We start from the raw sequence: 20,241 nt of genomic DNA on the forward strand, positions 1-20,241 counted from the left end.
GGCTGTTTTAAAAGGCCACAGCCGGGCTGGGGGGCTTCCCAGCACCCCCCCGAACCCCGAACTTTTGCCGAACTTCCGGGTTCGGGGGGTTGCTGGGAAGCCCCCCAGGCCGGCTGTCACCTTTTAAAACAGCCGCGCGGCTTCCCAGCAGTCGCCGAACGCCGTTTTTTTGCGGGGGGTTTTTTGGTTGCACGGATTAATTGACTATACATTGTTTCCTATGGGAAACAATGTTTCGTCTTACGAACCTTTCGTCTTACGAACCTCCTCCTTGCACCAATTAAGTTCGTATCATGAGGTATTACTGTATTAAGTAGCTGGAACATGACTATGTAAGTCACTAATCTTCTCTTGTGGCCCTATTCCTCACCCCATCTGAGTATCCTAGGAAATGGCAAGGAAATAAATTTCAGTTCATTTTGTGGGTTGTGGAAATCTGAACAAGTAAAATAGATGTCTTGAATTAAGGATCCATCCCATCCATTAACATCTTTCAAACCTGTTTCTTCTTGTTGGAGGAAAGGGCATAATAGATACCTCATATCTGAGAAACTTGGTTCCCATTTTATATATTAACCCTTAAATAAAAAAAGTCTAAAAATTCTGTCTTCTCCTGGTGACTTCTTCACTAAACAAATACCCTTGTAAATTCAGAAGCCAACACCACATTTCTTTTTTTAAAAAAATAGAACTCCTGACTTCAAGAAAACTACAGATTTCTGTGGTTTGATTTAATTGATGCCTTACTAACTTAATTTTTAAAGGCTAGCCAATGTGACATTCATGTGACCAATTTACTTTGTATAAAAATAAATGTGAAAAACATTTAAAACAATTTCTAAGCGTGTAGTGTGAGTATAGCCTTTTATATACTATATAGTATAGTAACTAAACTGCACTCAACAAGTACACACAGGGTTTCAAAAGTTCTACAAATCTATCATAAGTACAGTATTATATATTTTAACTCAGAAATAACTCCCATTGAGCAAAGTGGGATTCTTCAATTAACATGATTAGGATCAGATTCAATTATTTCTTTTATTTACCAGCTTCTGTCACAGAATCTTCAACTGTGGGTGCAGATGCTGTCTCCTCTTCTTCACAAAGTCCATTTTGATGGTTGTGAGTACTGTCAAAATAACTTGTTTGAAGAACGCGTTCAACCATTTCTTTTAGGGCTTTATCTGTAACCATGAAAACATCACTTTTTAATTGCGTCATTTGCCAAATATCTTTACATTAACTACAGGAAAGAGAGACTAACATTGTGTTTCAATTATTCCGTATTTTAAAAGTTACTTCAGTTTGAAAAATTGTTTCTATTTACACAAGTATATTAAAATACATGTAATATTTTATTTTGATTGATTATTTTCAAGATTATATATTATACAGATATTATATAAATGGAAAATACACAGCATCATAAATATTTGCCTTTTAATATCTCTGTAAAATTATTAACAGGAACAAACACTTGGACTGATACTTTTAATATGGAAAAGCCAACACAAAAAAGCATTTTACTTGACAAGCTTACTTTAAAGAGTATAGTAGTATACAATATTCTTCCTACGTCTACAATAAGCAACCATCTTAATATTAATGAGCAACAAGAAATCTTACTTCCTTTAAAAAATAAAATGAACCAAGTTAACGATAATCCAGATTCAACTGCTCAATGTTGCTTAGAATTCTACTATTATACAATATTACTGCCTAGTATGCCTTCCAGAATCCAATGATCAAAGATGCTCAAGTTTACATGTTATTTGGGTCTTCTCAAATCAAGAACTGTTTAAGAATTGCTATCATATTAATTCAATTAGATGACATAATAAAGCAGTAAATATGTCACTATTGTGGTATTTAATACAAAACTACTACTTGAAGATCAAAGCATATAGTGCTTCACAGAAGATTTTAAATCCTCTAAAACAGTGATTTTCAACCTTTTTTGAGCAGCGGCACATTTTTTACATTTACAAAATCCTGGGGCACACCACCAACCAAAATGACACAAATCAAATCAAATCAATACATACATACATACATACATACATACATACATACATACATACATACATACATACATACATAACCCCCTCGTATATACAATCCCATGTAACATCCCCTTATAAATACAGCCAATCATCAATCATCCCTACTCAAATTTATATCTCATTTCTGGGTACTTCTCCTGTCTTTCCCCCTTTTCTCTCTCATGTTTGTCATTTCTCTCTCTTCCTCCCTTTTTCCCTCATTCCTTTTCCCTCTCACTTCTCCTCTTTTTCCATCCCTGTCTCTCTCCCTCCCTTATGTGTGTGTGTATACACACTGGAACCATTTCCAAAGCCAGTTGAGGGCTGGGTTTTTTTCTCTTTTATTCTTTTCAAAAACAGGTGTGGGCTGGGGGGCGTTTCTTATTATTTGGGTGCTTTTTACCATATGCTTCAAGAATCACCTCTCTCTCTCTCTCTTTTTGTTTCTCTCTCCTCTCATTCTCTGCCTCAATCATTTCTCCTTTTTTCTCCCCTTTTTGTTCTCATTTCTCTCTCTCCTTTCCTCTCCCTATCTGTCTCTCTTGCTTTCTCTCTCTCTTGCTATCTCTTTTTCTCTCTTATTTTCTTTCTCTCTCTCTTGTTCTTTCTCTCTCTCTCTTTCTCTCCCTCCCTCTTTCTCTCTCTTTTTCTCACTTTCTCTTGTTTTCTCTCTCTCTCTCTTGCTTTCTCTCTCTCTCTCTCTTGTTTTCTTTCTCACACTCTTTCTCTCTCTTGTTCTCTCTCTTGCTATCTCTTTCTCTCCCCCCTTTCTCTCTCTCTCTTTCTCACTTTCTCTCTATCTTGCTGTCTGTTGCTCTCACTCACTCTCGTTCTCTCTCCGTTCTTCTCAGCGGAGGCTGGCGAAGGTGATATTCAATGTCGGGGGCGCGCGGGCAGTTGCGCGCACTCCCTACCCCCCTGCTAGCCGCTCGGAATATTCAAAATAAGAAAAGCCTTCACCGGCGAAGGTTTTTCTTATTTTGAATATTCCGAGCGGCTAGCAGGGGGGTAGGGAGCGCGCCCCCCCGCCCGCGCGCCCCCGACATTGAATATCACCTTCGCTGGCCTCTGCTGAGAGAACGCCTGCCCTGTCTCTCCTGCAACCCCCTTGCTGAGAGCCCGGGACGAAAGTGCTCTCGGCAAAGGTGAGACGGGCAGGGCGTGCGTTCCGGGTGTGGTAGGAGCCACGCCGAAAGGTAGGAGACAGCGGAGGAGGAGAGGGGGCGGGCGGGGGGCAGCGCCGAAAGGCCGAGGGGGCTGGAGGCACCGTGGGGAGGCAGGGGCGGCCGCGGCTCCCTTCCCTTCTGCTGCCGGCGCCTCCCCGCCCCCCGCGGGCTGGCAGGGGGATGAGGAGCGCGCGGCCGTGAAAAAGGGTGCACGCGGGGGTATTTTGGGATGCGCACGCGCATACACGCGCAGCTTTCGGGGAAGTGACGAGAAGCCATGCGCGCAAGGGTGCCAATAGCGGCGGCGGGGGGCAATAGCGGGGGGGGGGCCCGAGCCGCCTCGCAGCACACCTGACCATGGGCACACCGGTTGAAAAACACTGCTCTAAAAGGAGCAGATTGAGATAAATGATTGTAGAAGTGGTTAAAATATAAATATGAATATAGCATTTACCAAAAATTCTAGAGAGGTCTTCCTTTATAGACCAGATAATTTTTTTTTAAAATCTAGTAATATTCAGTATAAGAGTCTTCTAATCCAGGGTAGTAATTTTAATATAGGCATCAAGTTTCCTCATAATTTATGTATTAATTGATTTCATTAAATATACTAGAATCTAGCATTTATTTTACTTTTCACATTTTTACAACTGCCCATTTTATGGAATATTGTGACTCGCACAGTTCTTTGTAGATATAGAAACATTACAACATTTTAATATCTTATCCAAGGCTTTTGTTCTACCAAGTATTAGTCTATGATATATTTCTTGACTGCCTGTTTCTGTACTGTTAATGGTTGATCTTAAAAGGCAGAAGTCATCCATCAATACCTTTGCTATAATTTCTAAGGTTGGTTGTTCTACCTGTCATTAGTTAGGTCTTTGTATTTAATTTTAATCCTATTTTTTCACTGTGCTCCTTGATTTTTATTAGAGTTCATAGATCCTTTGCAATTTTAGCTATCACCATGTTATCATCAGGAATGTATAAGTTATTGATGTTTATTCCTCCAGCTTTAAAACCATGCTCATATTCTTCCAATCCAACTGTCCTTAAAATGTACTTAGCATATATGTTGAATAGATAAGGGGAAAGCAAAGCCTTATTATGCACAGTTGCCATCCTGGAGCCAATTTATTTCATTATCTATATAGTGGCTTTCTCATCTTTGCATACGTTTCTCATGAGTGTCTTGGGATTCCCATTCCAGAGCTTGACGTGATTAACACAAACGGATGACTTTCTATTATCAATAACGCATACACTGATTTCTTTTTGGTATTCTTTGGCTTTCTTAGTTATCTAACATGCATCAGCAATAATGTCTTGTGCTCCTTGGCCTTTTTTACAGCAGCGTGAATATCTGACATTTCTTCTTTTGATGATCCTAAGCATTGTTTTGCTAGCATATAAAATTAAGGATATTTTATGACAATTTGCACTATGCTATGTCTCCTTTGTTGGTATTATAAACCATAGGTACTGCAAAATATAAAGAACCACCCTAAATATTCTAAATGTTATCATTTGAAAACCATAAGAATAAAAAACCTTACATGTTGTTCCGCATACAGGTTTTTCTTTCCCTTCCAATAGATCCCACAAATGAATGGATGCCTGTTCATATTGTTCATTCAACCTTCAAAAAAAGAAATTAACAGAAATATATTGTTACCTAAAAAGTTTAATATTGCTAAAAATAATAATAATTAGATCACAATTACAATTCTGAATTATTTTGGCTTTATACTCAATCATATACCTTATGTTCATGTCACGTTCAGGTTCAACCAGCTTGTAAAATTCGTCAAGTGTGGATAGTTCTGTTTCTGTTAATATTGATACCCCATTTGTTCCTTGTTTTAGGTCACTGCGCACTTCATCATCACCCAACTTGTCCAAAATATACTGCAATTCAAGTACTGTCTTTAAATGTTTTTGTTCAGTTTCTTCTCTCATTAACTGTTCCCGTCGAGCTGTCTTCTTTATTGTTTTTTGAATCTAGTGAAAAATATGTTTGCTTAACAAGTGTTTTAAATAGTAAACAGATTTAATTGTTTATACATATTAAAAATCCTAACAGGAGAAATCCAATACTTAAAAATTATTTCAATTGTTTCCAGTGTTCCCTGAAAAATTTCTGAAGAAATAATAGCTAAAGGGGTCATAAGATTTTCCTGCTCCCTGCACTATTTAACCAGATTTATTTATTTAACAAGTATATTTGAACGCCCATCTAAAAAAGGAATTCTGGGATACAAGCAGAAATAAAACATAATCAAACAATTCAATTTCATTACAAACTAATTATTTCAAAAGAAATTGAACCAAGGAACCTACAAATTATATCAATGTATCAAACCACACTCACATTAAAGATCCATTAATATCCTGGGCCCATTGCTAGGGGAAAGAGCCAGATTTTCAATCTTTTGAAAAGCTAATAGGATCACAGTTGTCTAAATCTGGGATGATGGTATGGGAAGGAGTCTATTCCACAAGATAAGCCCAATTTCCTGAAATCCACCAGGTGACCATTTTTCACCAATGGGAGTCTTCACCAAGAGCATGCCCACTCTGCCAGATATAGAGGAAAGGACAGAAATCACTAGGAATAGGAAGTCCCTTAAGTAAACTGGCTCAATGCCATACAGAGCTTTAAAACAACATCCCCCTCTTTAAGGCATAATTAATTGTACTTAGTCTTCTCCATACTAGCAGTTTTCTCCACTATTTTACCAGTACCAGCAGCTACTTCTCATACCTCCTTTTTTCATGGTTGTTTTATAAAACATTTCAATATCACACATCATAAAAGAAATCAGAATTCTTGATTTTGTATTTTCTATTGCATTTGTGAAATTACACATAATGTCCTCCAGCCTTCAGTGTCTGAGAAATTTCTATCTACAATTAGAATACTGAACAAGGCACAATAGGGAATTGCTAGGTGGAAGAAAAGATATGGAACGGATCTTTCCGCAGTTAATTTATTATCCGATTTTCCCCACTGCCCACCCATGTATGCGTGTACGATTATCCCTCACGCATGTACATGCATCTCCTGCATGCGCCCTGTCCCCCATGTAATCAGCTGGCCGGCAGGAGACACGTGGCTCATATGCCCTCAAAGAGGGCTCTGAAGGCCAGCTGTGGCACACGTGCCATAGCTTTGCCATCATGGCTCTAGATAGATAATTAGTTCTACTGTACTGTACTGTTCATGATGTAATAATTCTTTAGAGGACTTTTCACAATTCCCACAAATATGTAAGTCCTCGGATTAAATAACATCACAGTGTAACGCAGTGTTATTAAAAAAAAATAAACCAGGAGAAGGGGCGGGGTCAAATGGCCACGGCAGCACGGAGTTATACCTCTTCCTTGGGGGCCCCAGAATCCCTACCGTCCAGGGGTCCTGGTTCTTTTGAACCAGACCCAATCCTCCCTGAAGGGGAGGCGACGCTACCAGGGGTCTGGTTTGGGGTTGGCATACCCCACCAGACATACCACCCTAGTCTGGCACCAGTGGTGGTGCAAAGTCGGCCAGGCAGCCATGCCTGAGTCGGCACCAGCCATGGAGACAACACAATGCAGGGATTGGAGCTGAGCGGTAACACCTGGGAAGAGGAAAATTTAAGCGATAGTGTGGTGAAGAAAAAACGAAGTGGTGTGCTGGTGAGTGATTTTGGCCAAAAAGGGATCTGGAATTCTTTTTTCTGATTTTTTTTTTCAATGGAGCTAAAACTGCCGGAAATTGGAGAGGAAGCAGCTATTCAGCGGTGGGGTGAATAGCGCAAGGCTTCGGTTACAGCATATTGCCCAAAATTGGATTATTTAAAAGCAGGTAGATTAAAAGACTTTGAATTTGGACTATTAAACTATTATATTCATTTATTTATTTTTTCCCTTTAAGAAGTTGTTTTTTTAGTTTGCAACAAAGAGAATTAAATATGGAAAAATATGGAATTAAAATATTAGAATCATGGAAGAGATGAGAGCTTGCCATCTACTGGTTGGAGGAGTTGTTATTATTATTATTATTATCTTGTTTCATATGTTCAACAGATGCTGGCTTTGGTGGTGGACTTTATTTATTTTGGTCATGAGGATGAAATGTATTTATTATGTGCTCATTTCTGAGAAGAAAGGAAGTTATCAACTTTTTTTGGGAACAAGAACTTTTGTGAGAAGATACATCTGAACTGGCTGATGGAAATATGGTCACAGATTTGGCAAAGAACATTAGAACAAATTAAACATGTGAAAAACCTGAGGACTATTATACAATGGATTCTATCACCAAAAAGAGTCTCAGTAATTTGGATTATGGAAATGAGAAAATATGCATGGCAGCAGGATTTCTGAAGAAAAAGAAGATTGAACTTATTATAAAGTTATAAATTAGAAGAATTATCTTTTGTAAAATGATGAATTGGATTTATGGGAATTAAATGATGAATTTTAAATTTAATTGGAATATATTATAGGGAAATGATATTGGGAAGAGATTGAATATAGATTAAGGGATATGAAGGGAATATGGAGGGGAAATTAATGAGTAAGATGTAAGAGAATTAATTGAGCTGTATATGCAAGATATGCTATGAATCTTTTAAAAAAATATTTTTGGGGTAAATAATGAAAAATGGAATAGTAGAACAATGAAAATTGAACACGGTTATGATTATTTTGGATGATTAATATTTTTATTATTTTTAATATTAGTAGGAGAGAGGTGAAAAGATTTTGAGGAGGAATTTTATAGGTATGATAATTTAATTACAAGATAAGCAAAGATCATGAGAATTATATATGTGGATGAATTATGTTATATTGGAATAATAGAATGAAGATAGAAAATAATGCTGATCATATTTTTTTATGGATGATTTTTCTTTAATTAACGTTATTAATGATGGTATTGATTATAGAAGTTATAGAACTACAAAATTTAAGCAAGATATGTGGATTATAATTTATACTTTATAATTTTTTTTATAAGTTTATAGAAAGTTATAAACTAGATTGATAAAAATAGAGGGGGCATGATGTCTCTAGAACATAAGAACATAAGAAGAGCCATGCTGAATCAAGCCAAAGCCCATCGAGTCCAGCATTCTGTGTCACACAGTGGCCCACCAATTCTCCATGGGGATCTTGAGCAGAAAGAGAAGGCAAGACCCTCCCTTTCCCCTGACCCCCAACAAATGGTACTCAAGGGAATCCTGCCTGCCTAAAGCAACATAGAGGCGGCACATGGACATCCGTTTCAATAACTGCCAATACACTTGGCATCCATGAATCTGTATAATCCTGCCTTGAAGCTACGAAGGCTGACAGCTGTCATGACCTCTTCTGGAAGTGAATTCCATAAACCAACGATTCTCTGGGTGAAGAAATATTTACCTTGATTTGTCCTCACTTTCTTACCTATGAGCTTTAGGGAGTGCCCCCTTGTCCTAGTATTGTGTGATAGAGAAAAGAATTTTTCTTTTATTGTGTGATAGAGAAAAGAATTTTTCTCTATCCACCTTTTCTATCCCATGCATGATTTTATACACTTTGATCAAGTCACCCCTTAAACACAGTCTTTCAAGGCTGAAGAGACCAAGGCGTTGCAACCTGGTTTTATAAGGGAGATGCTCCATTCCCTTGATCATTTCTGTTGCCCTTTTTTGCACCTTTTCCAGTTCCATTATATCCTTCTTGAGGTACGGTGACTAGAACTGTACACAGTACAGTGGTACCTCATGATACGAACCCCCAGTGATACAAACTTCTCGTGATACGAACCCGGGGTTCGGAAATTTTTTGCCTCTTCTTACGAACTTTTTTCGGCTTACGAACCAACCGCAGATCGCAAAATGAAGCTCCGCTGGGTGCCACCACCTGGCTGTCACCTTTTAAAACAGCCGGGGGGCTTCTCAGCGTTCTCCCGAACCCGAACTTTTCAGGTTCGGGTGGCCGCCAAGAAGCGCCGCCACCCGGCTGTCGCCTTCTGAAACAGCCGGGGGGCTTCTCAGCGTTCTCCTGAACGCCGAACCTGGAAGTTCGGGTTCCGGAGGCCACCGAGCTTTGATGGAGCTTTGACGTCACGAAGACATCCGTCCAGACGTGGAATTCCCTATTGGGATTCCCCACCTCCTTTCCAGCCTCCAGATCAGCCGAAAACGCTGCCGCCAATCGCAAAAACAGCGCTCCGCCGAGCGGCACCGCCCGGCTGTAACCTTCTGAAACAGCCGGGCGCTTCTCGGCAGCCTCCTGAACCCGAAAAGTTCGGGTTCGGGAGAACGCCGAGAAGCCCCCCGGCTGTTTTAAAAGGTGACAGCCGGGCGGCGGCGCCCAGCAGAGCGCCATTTTGCGATTTTTTTTCTTTTTGCACGCATTAATCGCTTTTACATTGTTTCCTATGGGAAACAATGTTTCATCTTACGAACTTTTCGCCTTACGAACCTACTTCCAGAACCAATTAAGTTCATAAGACGAGGTATTACTATACTCCAAATGTGGTCTCATCATTGATTTGTACAGAACCCCCTCCACAGGGGTTACAGTGATTTATATTATATTAAGGTATGATATTTTTATTTGATTTATTGTCCCATAAAAGGGAGCAGGTTTTATTGACGATTCTAATGGGTTTACAGATATTTCTATGAAATAGGGCATGATGATGCCATTGGGTTTACAGTGAAGTAACTAGTATAGGTTATGAGGATTTCATTGGACTCATAGGTTCTTTTTATCCCCTAGAATGGGGCATAATGATTCCACTGGGTTTACAGTGATTTTGTGAGAAATTGTGAAGTGTCAATCTTTGTTCATGTTTATTATGCTGGTTGAATACCATTTTCTCTCATCATGTCAGTGCTGATTATCACTATAAACATTAGTTACACAGAAAATGTATGTTATTTATGTTTTCAGAACTTGAGGGATGAAACAATTCTTCCACCCACTCAATTTCCTAATTTACTTAGCATTGTTTTCATGGTGCTCAAATCAAGTTATTGTTTCACAAATATTTTCTATTTAGATCAGGGGTGTCAAACTCAACACCCATGCAACCCATGGAGTACTTAAATCTGATCCACAGGACCAACCTGGAAACAGTGAAGGACTGGCCTACGTGACCCTCCCGAGCTCTATTAGGCTGGCAGAAGGTTGCAGGAGGCCATCATAGCCCCTGCAGGCGGCATCCCACCTTCTTCTCCAACGGAGGGGATGGAAGGGGGGCTCCCTCCCCTATTGGATGGGGAAAGAGGAGGGGAGCTCGGAAGCCCATTTTTGCAGATAGAGCACTCGGGCCACCACAAACGCCCCCGACATGAGGGATGTCAAGCTGGCTACAACCGAACCCCTGAGGTCAAACATAATCCAATGCAGCCCTTAATGAAACTGAGATTAAAGCCACTGATTTGAACAATGCCTGTATTCAAAAAATATTTTTCAAAATGTTTAATATTAAATCTAATAAATACTTTGTTTTGAATCCAAGACAGTATTCCTGAGATTTTAGGAGCCACACAGTTCAATAAAACCAAATTTCAGAAAGTTTGTTATTTGAGCTTTCAAATGAAACAAATCCAAATGGTTGAAATTGGTGAGGATTGCACCCCTTTCTTATACAATTTCCAACATAGCATATTGCAACAGCCTGTCGAACCTTCATCTTCCTAGTGCCTTTACTCCTGCCTATCAAATGTTCCAACATGAAATATCTTGCCATATCCCCACTCCCAAGCTTTCCCATACTTTCCTTTCAAACATCATTTCAATGCCATAGCACATAATATCCTACCAACACTCTCTGTTCTTGTTCTGATCTAGGCTTCACCAAATCATGAAACAGACTCCTTGTCCCTTTTTATTTGGCTAATGTGAATTTTTAGCATTCACAATCCAGCAAAGTCCCGGCAAACAGTCTTTCAAAGGTGAGTTGCAAACACCGAACTTATCAGCCCTTGGATAGTTGCCAGGCCAATAAGTTCTTGACAGAATGCTGGCAAGGAGGCTCTGTGGGGCACAACTCAGATAAGACAGTGTTCACATGAATAACGAACTAATTGTCTCCTGCAAACACCAGCCCCCTTCCGTTATTTATTTCCTATGAGAGGGATCATTCAGTATCTCCTTGTGCTTTTACTCCGGAGTCGACCTCTGTTCCTTAATTGTTCCCTTCTACTGACAGCTCTGCAAATGTCACACTGGGAACCGGCTCCAGCTGTTCTTCAGCCCCACTTATTTCCAACTCCAAGGTAGCTGATAACTGTTGGATGGCTCTGGCCCCATCTCTGCTTTCAATGTAGAGCACTCATCAGACTCCAGGTCTGGCCCATTATTCCTTCCCAACCTCCTCACTGTCCGAGTCTGCCGCCAGCTCTGATGGCCGCTAGGGGCCACAACAGTTCTTTTCTTCTCTGCTATCAATGTCCTTGAATTTTTCCCTTTAAAAGATTAAAACAGTCGTATTTTCTTCCATGCACAGATCAATATAATGTCTTTTTCCATGTATAAAAAAGAACACACAAAATACACAAGTTTCAATTAGGAACAGACAACTCCAAACTGCAAGTGAAAGCCTGCACATTCATCAAAGAATCCTGGACAAGATGTATTCCGATTTCATAAATACAAAACTCATATAAACACACACACACACACACAGAAACATGAATGAACATAAATCTTAATTTTCTTTACTTACATCTTGACTTAGAGCCATGAAACTCCTCTGCAATTCCTTGGCAAATTCCAGATTATTACTAACTTCTTGGTGCTTTGACACAGCATCCTAAGGCAGAAGACAAAATTGTTTTGATCTCTTTAAATATAAAAATTTGAATCTGTTTTTCACATATGTTCCTATTAAGATTTGGTTAGATCTGGCAAGCATTTTACCTTCTATAAATGTAGCAAAATACATTTTTTACAGAAAGTTTTGAAATGAAAGCAATTTCTAAACAGGAATACTTCCCGGCAGTCCAGAATTCAAAATTTATTCCACTTTCATCAACCCCCGAAAGTTATCAGGTTCCTTAAATCTTCAAATAAGTGCATCCAAAAATAAATCTCCAGCAACAAAAGATGACTGATGGAAATTTTCAATTGATGTACTGGAACAAAACACCATTTCTTATTCAGAACACTAATGCAATGCTAGTATTTCACCTTTTTTTAAAAAAAACACAGACATAACATTGAGAAGAACCTTCAAGATTCCTACTTCTTAATTTCCTGTGAATACATGGCCAGCAACTGACAAGCCAGAGAATCTCCTCATTCTAGAGTGTTGCTTTTCTAATTCAACAACAGAGGGGACAGACCTCCTTTTGTCTACTTGATTCTCTGAAGTTAAGGAAAGTCATAGAATCATTACGCAAGCTCCTCTGGTAACAGCAATAGCTTCAAGCAGTTTTAGAAGTCGTACTTCCAATATAACTGAGTAGAAGCTGGGAGGTAGGTAGAGTCAAAATCACATCATTGTTGGACAAAATAGTTGTTTTGGAATTTATTTTTAGAATGGACAATAAGATGTGCCCTTCATTTCTTAAGCAATTTATGAGACTATTATCTTTATTAATTAGAAGAGGCTCTCTAGATACAACCTATCACCCCTTTTTGAAGCTCTGAATGTCATTCCTGAGACTTCTTTATTATTAGACAACAAGAAAGAGGATTGGTAGAGGCAGTCAAAATAAGGAAGCATGAAACATTTTTTCTCTTGAAATATAAGCACAAAAGTTACGGTTTTAATTTACTACTTTTAAAATAAAATTTGTAGCCTATATTGTTTTGTTGTGGGTGGTTGAAATTTGACAAATTTTTTTGAAGTATGATTGGCTAGAAAAAGGAAAAATAAATAAGTCTTTGACCACTAGAGGGAGCTATATGCATAATTCTGAATGACAAAATTAGAAAAAAAAACTTTTGCAACTTTTTTGATGATTGATATTAGTTACTAACAAATACCGCATTTTATTCATGGAAAATTAGATGGTACACTGTGTTGTTTGAATGTATGTTGAGAGAAAAAAAAATTTACTACCACCCCTACCCTCTTGGCAGGGGCGGGCGTGGTCCAGAGAGCCAGAACAGCCAGGTGGCGTAGGCCTCTGACCCATGGGTGTTTCTCCCCACCCGACAGCTTGGTTGCCAGTTGCTGCTGTTGGGCGGGGAGAACCGGCATCCACAGAGGCAAAAGCGGAGTAAGGCGGCAAGGGCTGCTGCTCCTAGTTGGGGGGTTTTTTTCTCATTAAGTCGCAGACCCCCTAGCTGGCCCATGTGGAACCCAAGGGTTCCATGGAACCCTGGTTGAAAAACACTGCCTTGAACAGTCAATACACATCAGCCTGTTTGTAAAAAAGCTAAAATACAGTATATTAATTATATAGAACATATTTAAAAAGAACAAGAGACACAATTAGGTGTAGAAAATTATCATCCCACTGTGTCAACTTTACAAATACTGGACAATGCAAATAACCTAACTGTAACTACAGAATATAAATCTGACATCAGCTTTTCCTATGATGATTGTTTGAGCACAACCTCAGTGCAACTGAAACAAGAGTGAGTCATTCCATGTTAAGTGATCTGTGGCTCCTAGCTCAACCATCACGGATTTTGATGAAATTTGGTGTGAACAAGCACACATGCCTCCAATGAACATTGGTAGTGTTACATTTACCGATGCTATACTTTACGGAGTCCTTGGAGAGAGGCGGCATACAAATCTATTTTTTTATTATTATTATTATTATTATTATTATTATTATTATTATTATTATTATTATTACTACTACTACTATTACAGTGATCCCCCAATCATTGCGAGGGTTCCATTCCAAGACCCCCCGCAATGATCGGTTTTTCGCGAAGTAGCGCTGCGGAAGTAAAAACACCATCTGCGCATGCGCAGATGGTGTTTTTACTTCCGCAGCGCTAGCGAGGAGCCGAAGATTGGGGTTCCTGGGAAGGGGACTCAGCTGGGAAGCGGCGCTGGGGTTTCCCCACCGCCCACGCAAACTCCTCGCTGCCGCTCGCCCGCCCACGCCGCTCGCTCGTGCCGCTTCCCAGCTGAGTCCTGAAGCCAATTCGCTTCAGGACTCAGCTGGGAAGTGGCGAGAATGAACGGCGTGGGCGGGCGAAGGGCGGGCGAGCGGGCAGGCGGCGGACAAGCCGTTCGCTCGCGCCGCTCGCTCGCGCCGCTTCCCAGCTGAGTCCTGAAGCCAATTTGCTTCAGGACTCAGCTGGGAAGCGGCGCGAGCGAACGGTGTGGGCGGGCGAAGGGCGGGCGAGAGGCAGCGAGGAGTTTGCGTGGGCGGTGGGGAAACTCCTCGCTGATGCCCGCCGCTCGCCCTCCCGCCAGCAAGAGGGGGAAGACCCAGGGAAGCCGCCCAGCAGCTGATCTGCCCGGCACCATCTACGCATGCGTGCCCATAGAAAAAAGGGCGCGCATGCGCAGATGATGTTTTTACTTCCGGGTTGAAAAATCGCCATATAGCCGTTTCGCAATGATCGGGATCGCAATACCCGGGGGGATCACTGTATTATTATTATATAGCCATTTGTATGACCCCATACCGCAGCCTTCGACAGTATGACTGTGGTTTCAGCAACATTGAGACATAATATCTCCAGCAATATTTTGTTGAGAACCAAAATTTGCCCATCTTGTACAACTTGTTCTGCTCTATTAAACAAAATAATAAAAACAGTCTCATGAGCAATCTCCATCTAAATAATTTGGAGCAAAGTTGGCCAAAAATGACCGAGTCAGGAAAAAAAGGGTAAAGTTTGGCTTCTTATATCTCTGGAAACTTTGTGCATAATAACTTAGCAACACAAGGTTTTTGAATATACAATTTCATTCTCTTACTGCTTTCCAATAGTTCACAAATTGAGTGGAAAGTTGATGATTTTTGTAAAAATGCCAAAAATAGGGTAATTTTAGCCCGCTTTTACAAAAAAAAAGACCTTCTAGAAACTATTACATCATTCTCACTAGAAAGAGCACGTTTCAAACCCCCTAAAAAAGTAGGGCTGGTGTTTCATCGTGGACCTATAAAGCCTTAAAAATAGGGACAAAGTGGAGGACGTTGCTATGGCAGCATCACATGCATTCTATTATTGTTTCATCTTGTTGGTTTTATATAAACATCATTACTATTATATTGTGTTGGTTCATGGTGACATTGTCACTACCAGTTCAGTCACCTGACCATGCAACCCCTAGTTTCCCAAGCCTAAAGTGAGTATCTTATATGGTTCCCAAGCGAGGTTCATACTGTCCATACTGCCAAATTCCAGCAATCTCTTATTTATTACTGAATTTACATGCCACATTTTTTAGCGTCGCTTCTGGGAATTAATACTGTCAACCTGATGATGTAACTAAAGGAGCTGGAAGTGCAGCTTCTTTTAAAAGTTTGATATATGTATTGAAAGTTTTCAATTAGTTTTTCATGTATAAAATGAGCATGTAAATGCATGTAATAATAATTAATAATAATTTATTAGACTTGTATGCTACCCCTCTCCGAAGACTCGGGGCGTCTCACAACAATAAACAATGCAGTACAAATCTAATAATTAAAAACTATAGCTAAAAGCCCACTATCATTAAAACAATCAAAAATTACACTATGATCACCATACATAAATCTTACTAGTCAGAGAGGGGGTATATTAATTACTCCATGCATGGTGACATAAATAGGTCTTCAGAGTCTTGCGAAAGATGAGGAGGGTGGGGGCAGTTCAAATCTCTAGAGGTAGTTGATTCCACAGGGCCGGGGCCATCACAGAGAAGGCTCTTCCCCTAGGTCCTACAAGATGACATTGTTTAGTCGACGGGACCCGAAGAAGGCCAACTCTATGGGACCTAATCGGCCACTTGGATTCGTGTGGCAGAAGGAGGTCCCATAGCTGTAGATCGAGGAGGACGCCCAAGTTGTGGACCCTCTCTGAGTGGGTCAATAGTCCCCCCCCCCGCCAGGGTAATGGACGGACAGATGGAATTGTCCTTCGGAGGCAAAACCCACAGCCACTCCGTCTTGTCAGGGTTGAGTTTGAGCCTGTTGACATCCATCCAGACCCTAACAGCCTCCAGGCACCAGCACATCACTTCCACTGCTTTGCTGACTGGACACAAGGTGGAGATGTACAACTGGGTGTCATCCCCATGCCCCTGGATGATCTCACCCAGCAGTTTCATGTAGATATTGAATAGCAGGGGGGAGAGGACCGACCCCTGAGGAACCCCACAAGGGAGAAACCTAGAGGTTGACCTCTGGCCCCCCACTAACACCAAATGCAAACGGCCGGAGAGGTAGGAGAACCACTGTAGAACAGTGCCTCCCACTCCCAATTCCTCCAGCTGGCACAGAAGGATACCATGGGCAGAAGGATGCCATGGGCATAGAAAGCAGCTGGGAGGTCTAACCTCTAACCCGGGCCCGCCAGAGATCATCCATCAACGCGACCAAAGCAGTTTCCTTGCTGTAGCCGGGCCTGAATCCTGACTGTTGAGGGCCTAGATAATCAGCTTCTTCCAAGGACCGTTGGAGCTGGAGCGACACCACCTTCTCAATAACCTTACCCATAAAGGGAAGGTTGGAGACTGGATGATAGTTATTAAGTATGGCTGGGTCCAGGGAAGGCTTCTTAAGGAGGGGGCATACAAGTGCCTCCTTGTACGGAGCCAGCAAGGAAACCTCCCCCCACCCCCGAGAAGCGTTGACAATGTCCTGGACCCAGCTCCGTGTCACCTCCCTGCTGGTCGAAACCAGCCAAGAGGGACATGGGTCCAGCAAACAGGTGGCTGAACTCACAGCTCTAATGGCCTTGTCCACTTTATCAAGTGTCACCAGGTCAAACTCCTCCCAGACAGATGGACAAAGACGGGCCCCAGTCACCTCAACAGACTCATTGTCAGTCGACACTGCAGTCCAATCGGAGTCAAGGTCCGTCTGAATGAATCTGAATGATTTTATCAGCGAAAACACGTTAAAAGTCCTCGGCAATGCCCTGCAAGGGCTCCCCAACTCCCCCGATTTAGAAGGGACCGGGTCACCCTAAACAGGGCGGCCGGGCGGGATTCCGCTGATGCAATCAAGGCGGCATGATACGCGCATCTTGCCGCCTGGAGTGCCACTTTGTAACTCTACTGTTTTCTTAAGTAATGCTGAATAATTTCTAAAGTTTTAAAATACTACCGTGTTTCTCTGAAAACATGACCCACACCAATAAGCCCAACCATAATTTTGGGGTTGGGCCTAATATTAACCCAAAAATAAGCCCAGGGACATGGAGGTGGTTAACACAAGTGTTGGTGTGGTGTGTGTGTGTGCAACTGGCTGTCTGCAGCCTGCTGGGGCAAATACTGTTTTTGCTCTTCTCCTTCTGGATGCAGTTCTGCTTGTTGGGCCGCTTCCCCGAAGCCAATACGGTAGCTTCGTGGCCAACTGGCTTTGCTTTTTCCCTCTTTTTGAGAAACTCACAGGAGGAATTTTGGTGAAAAGGAAGAAAATGGGGAGGGTAATTTTCCTGGTCATCCATTACCCAAGTTTAGCACAGATTGAGGGCAGGATGGCAGGCAGAAAAATCCCCTCCTCATTTTCCTCCCATTTGCCAAAAAGTCTCCATTCCGAATGCTGAAGGTTCAGAATGGAGGTGACAGTGCATCCACAGCCTGTCCAGCTCACAGAGTCTGGCCTACTGCACCTCAGAAAAGTAAGACTGCCTTGAAAATAAGCCCAAGTGCTTATTTTCAAGTCTAAAAGAAAAGAAGATTCGGTCTTATTTTCTAAGAAACACCATATTAGCTAGATTTGAAAATAAGAGAAGAAAAAGATCCATTTCGTGAGGATAAACTGGAGTGAGATTCTAATATAATTAGCTAAATGGAGTTAACTGGACTTATACTGGTGTGATACAGATAACTGAATGAAAGTTCTAACATAGTATTATGTTCTGGGTTTAAAATGAAGGGTTCTCTTTTCTCCCTTATATATAATACATGAGTACTTTTTAGAATTAGTAAAATACTAATACTAAAAAACGTGTTTTCTCCCTTTAGGGTAAAAAAAAAAGTTATATTATTCCCTAGCAAACAGAAGTAGAGATTGTTAAACTTTTTTTTATCCAAAGAAAAGAATATATTTTACCCTGCTTAAAAAAAATCCTAATTTTGTGCTTGCAATGACAAAAAAGGAAACTTTTAGACCCCCTGCAATTTGCATACCGAGCAAATAGATCAACAGATGATGCTGTTAATATGGCTCTACACTACATCCTTCAACATCTTGAATCTCCAATGACCTACGCCAGGGTCCTCTTTGTGGACTTCAGTTCAGCATTCAATACCATCGTACCGGACCTTCTCTTAACCAAACTAAATCAGCTAGCGGTACCTGAACACACTTGTAAGTGGATCACAAGCTTCCTAACAGACAGGAAGCAGAAGGTGAAGCTAGGAAAAATCACATCAGATATATGTACAATTAGCACAGGGGGCCCCCAACGCTGCGTACTCTCACCACTTCTCTTCTCTCTATACACTAATGACTGCATCTCCTACGATCCATCTGTTAAACTACTGAAGTTTGCAGATGATACAACAGTGATCGGACTCATTCGAGACAACGATGAATCTGCATACAGACGGGAAGTTGAACAACTATCCTTGTGGTATGACCAGAACAATCTAGAACTGAACACACTCAAAACCGTAGAAATGATGGTAGACTTTAAGAGAAACCCTTCCACTCTTCCACCTCTCACAATACTAGACAACACAGTATCAACAGTAGAGACCTTCAAATTTCTAGGTTCTATCATATCTCAAGACCTAAAATGGTCACCTAACATCAAAAACATCATCAAAAAAGCACAACAAAGAATGTTCTTTCTGCGCCAGCTCAGGAAGCTCAAACTGCCCAAGGAGCTACTGATTCAATTCTACAGAGGAATCATTGAGTCTGTCATCTGCACCTCTATAACTGTCTGGTTTGGTGCTGCAACCCAACAGGACCGACACAGACTTCAGAGGATAATCAGAATTGCAGAAAAAACAATTGCTGCCAACCTGCCTTCCATGCACGAGTCAAAAAGAGGGCGGGAAAAATATTTACTGACCCCTCACATCCTGGACACAAATTGTTTCAACTCCTACCCTCAAAACGTCGCTCCTACCCTCAAAACGTCGCTACAGAGCACTGCACACCAAGACAACTAGACACAAGAACAGTTTTTTCCCGAACGCTATCACTCTACTAAACGAATAATTCCCTCAACACTGTCAGACTTTCTACTAAATCTGCACTTCTATTCTACTAGTTTTTCTCATCATTCCTATCACCCATTTCCTCCCATGTTGACTGTATGACTGTAACTCGTTGCGTATATCCTAAGATTTTTATTAATATTGCTTCTTCATTGCTTATTTGACCCCTATGACAATCATTAAGTGTTGTACCACATGATTCTTGACAAATGTATATTTTATTTTATGTACGTTGAGAGCATATGCACCAAGACAAATTCCTTGTGTGTCCAATCACACTTGGCCAATAAAAATTCTATTCTATTCTATTGTTTATGTTTACATAGGCTGCTTATAGAAATGGCTTGTACATATTGTTGTGTAAAAGCAAAACGTTGGGCTTGTAATGTTATCTTCTACTGTGTTAAAGAGAGTCAGAAGTTGGTGTCTTTTTCTTTACTTTTCTCCCTTTACACTATATCTTTTTTCTCTTCTCTCCCCTTCTTAGTTTTCCAGGACTTTTTTCTTTATATTTTATACTTAATAAATTAATAAAATTTAATAATAAAAAAGACTCCTACTTCTTCAACAGTTTCAATCATGCAGTTTCTTCCCCTTAATTTGCAATATTTTTTTGCCTTTCAAATAGCAATAGCACTTAGACTGTATTGAATATTGCTTCACTGTGCTTTACAGAACTCTCTAGGTGGTTTACAGAATCAGCTTATTGCTCCCAACAATCTGGGTCCTCATTTTA

General features: G+C 40.7%; 1 protein-coding gene across 11 annotated transcripts in view; it reads right to left on the reverse strand.

Moving 5' to 3' along the window:
- CAPRIN1 (cell cycle associated protein 1) overlaps positions 1 to 20,241 on the reverse strand; it is a 59,115-nt gene that overhangs the window by 18,621 nt on the left and 20,253 nt on the right. For all 11 annotated transcript variants that reach the window (XM_070761091.1, XM_070761119.1, XM_070761154.1 and 8 more), the window contains 4 exons: positions 11,925 to 12,011; positions 4,977 to 5,215; positions 4,771 to 4,853; positions 1,050 to 1,187 (listed from right to left, as the gene is read on the reverse strand). In XM_070761091.1, the coding sequence (XP_070617192.1) occupies positions 1,050 to 1,187; positions 4,771 to 4,853; positions 4,977 to 5,215; positions 11,925 to 12,011 (547 nt within the window). The remainder of the gene's footprint in view (positions 1 to 1,049; positions 1,188 to 4,770; positions 4,854 to 4,976; positions 5,216 to 11,924; positions 12,012 to 20,241) is intronic.

Source organism: Erythrolamprus reginae, chromosome 1 (genome assembly GCF_031021105.1).
Source record: "Erythrolamprus reginae isolate rEryReg1 chromosome 1, rEryReg1.hap1, whole genome shotgun sequence".
NCBI classification, from domain to species: domain Eukaryota; kingdom Metazoa; phylum Chordata; class Lepidosauria; order Squamata; family Dipsadidae; genus Erythrolamprus; species Erythrolamprus reginae.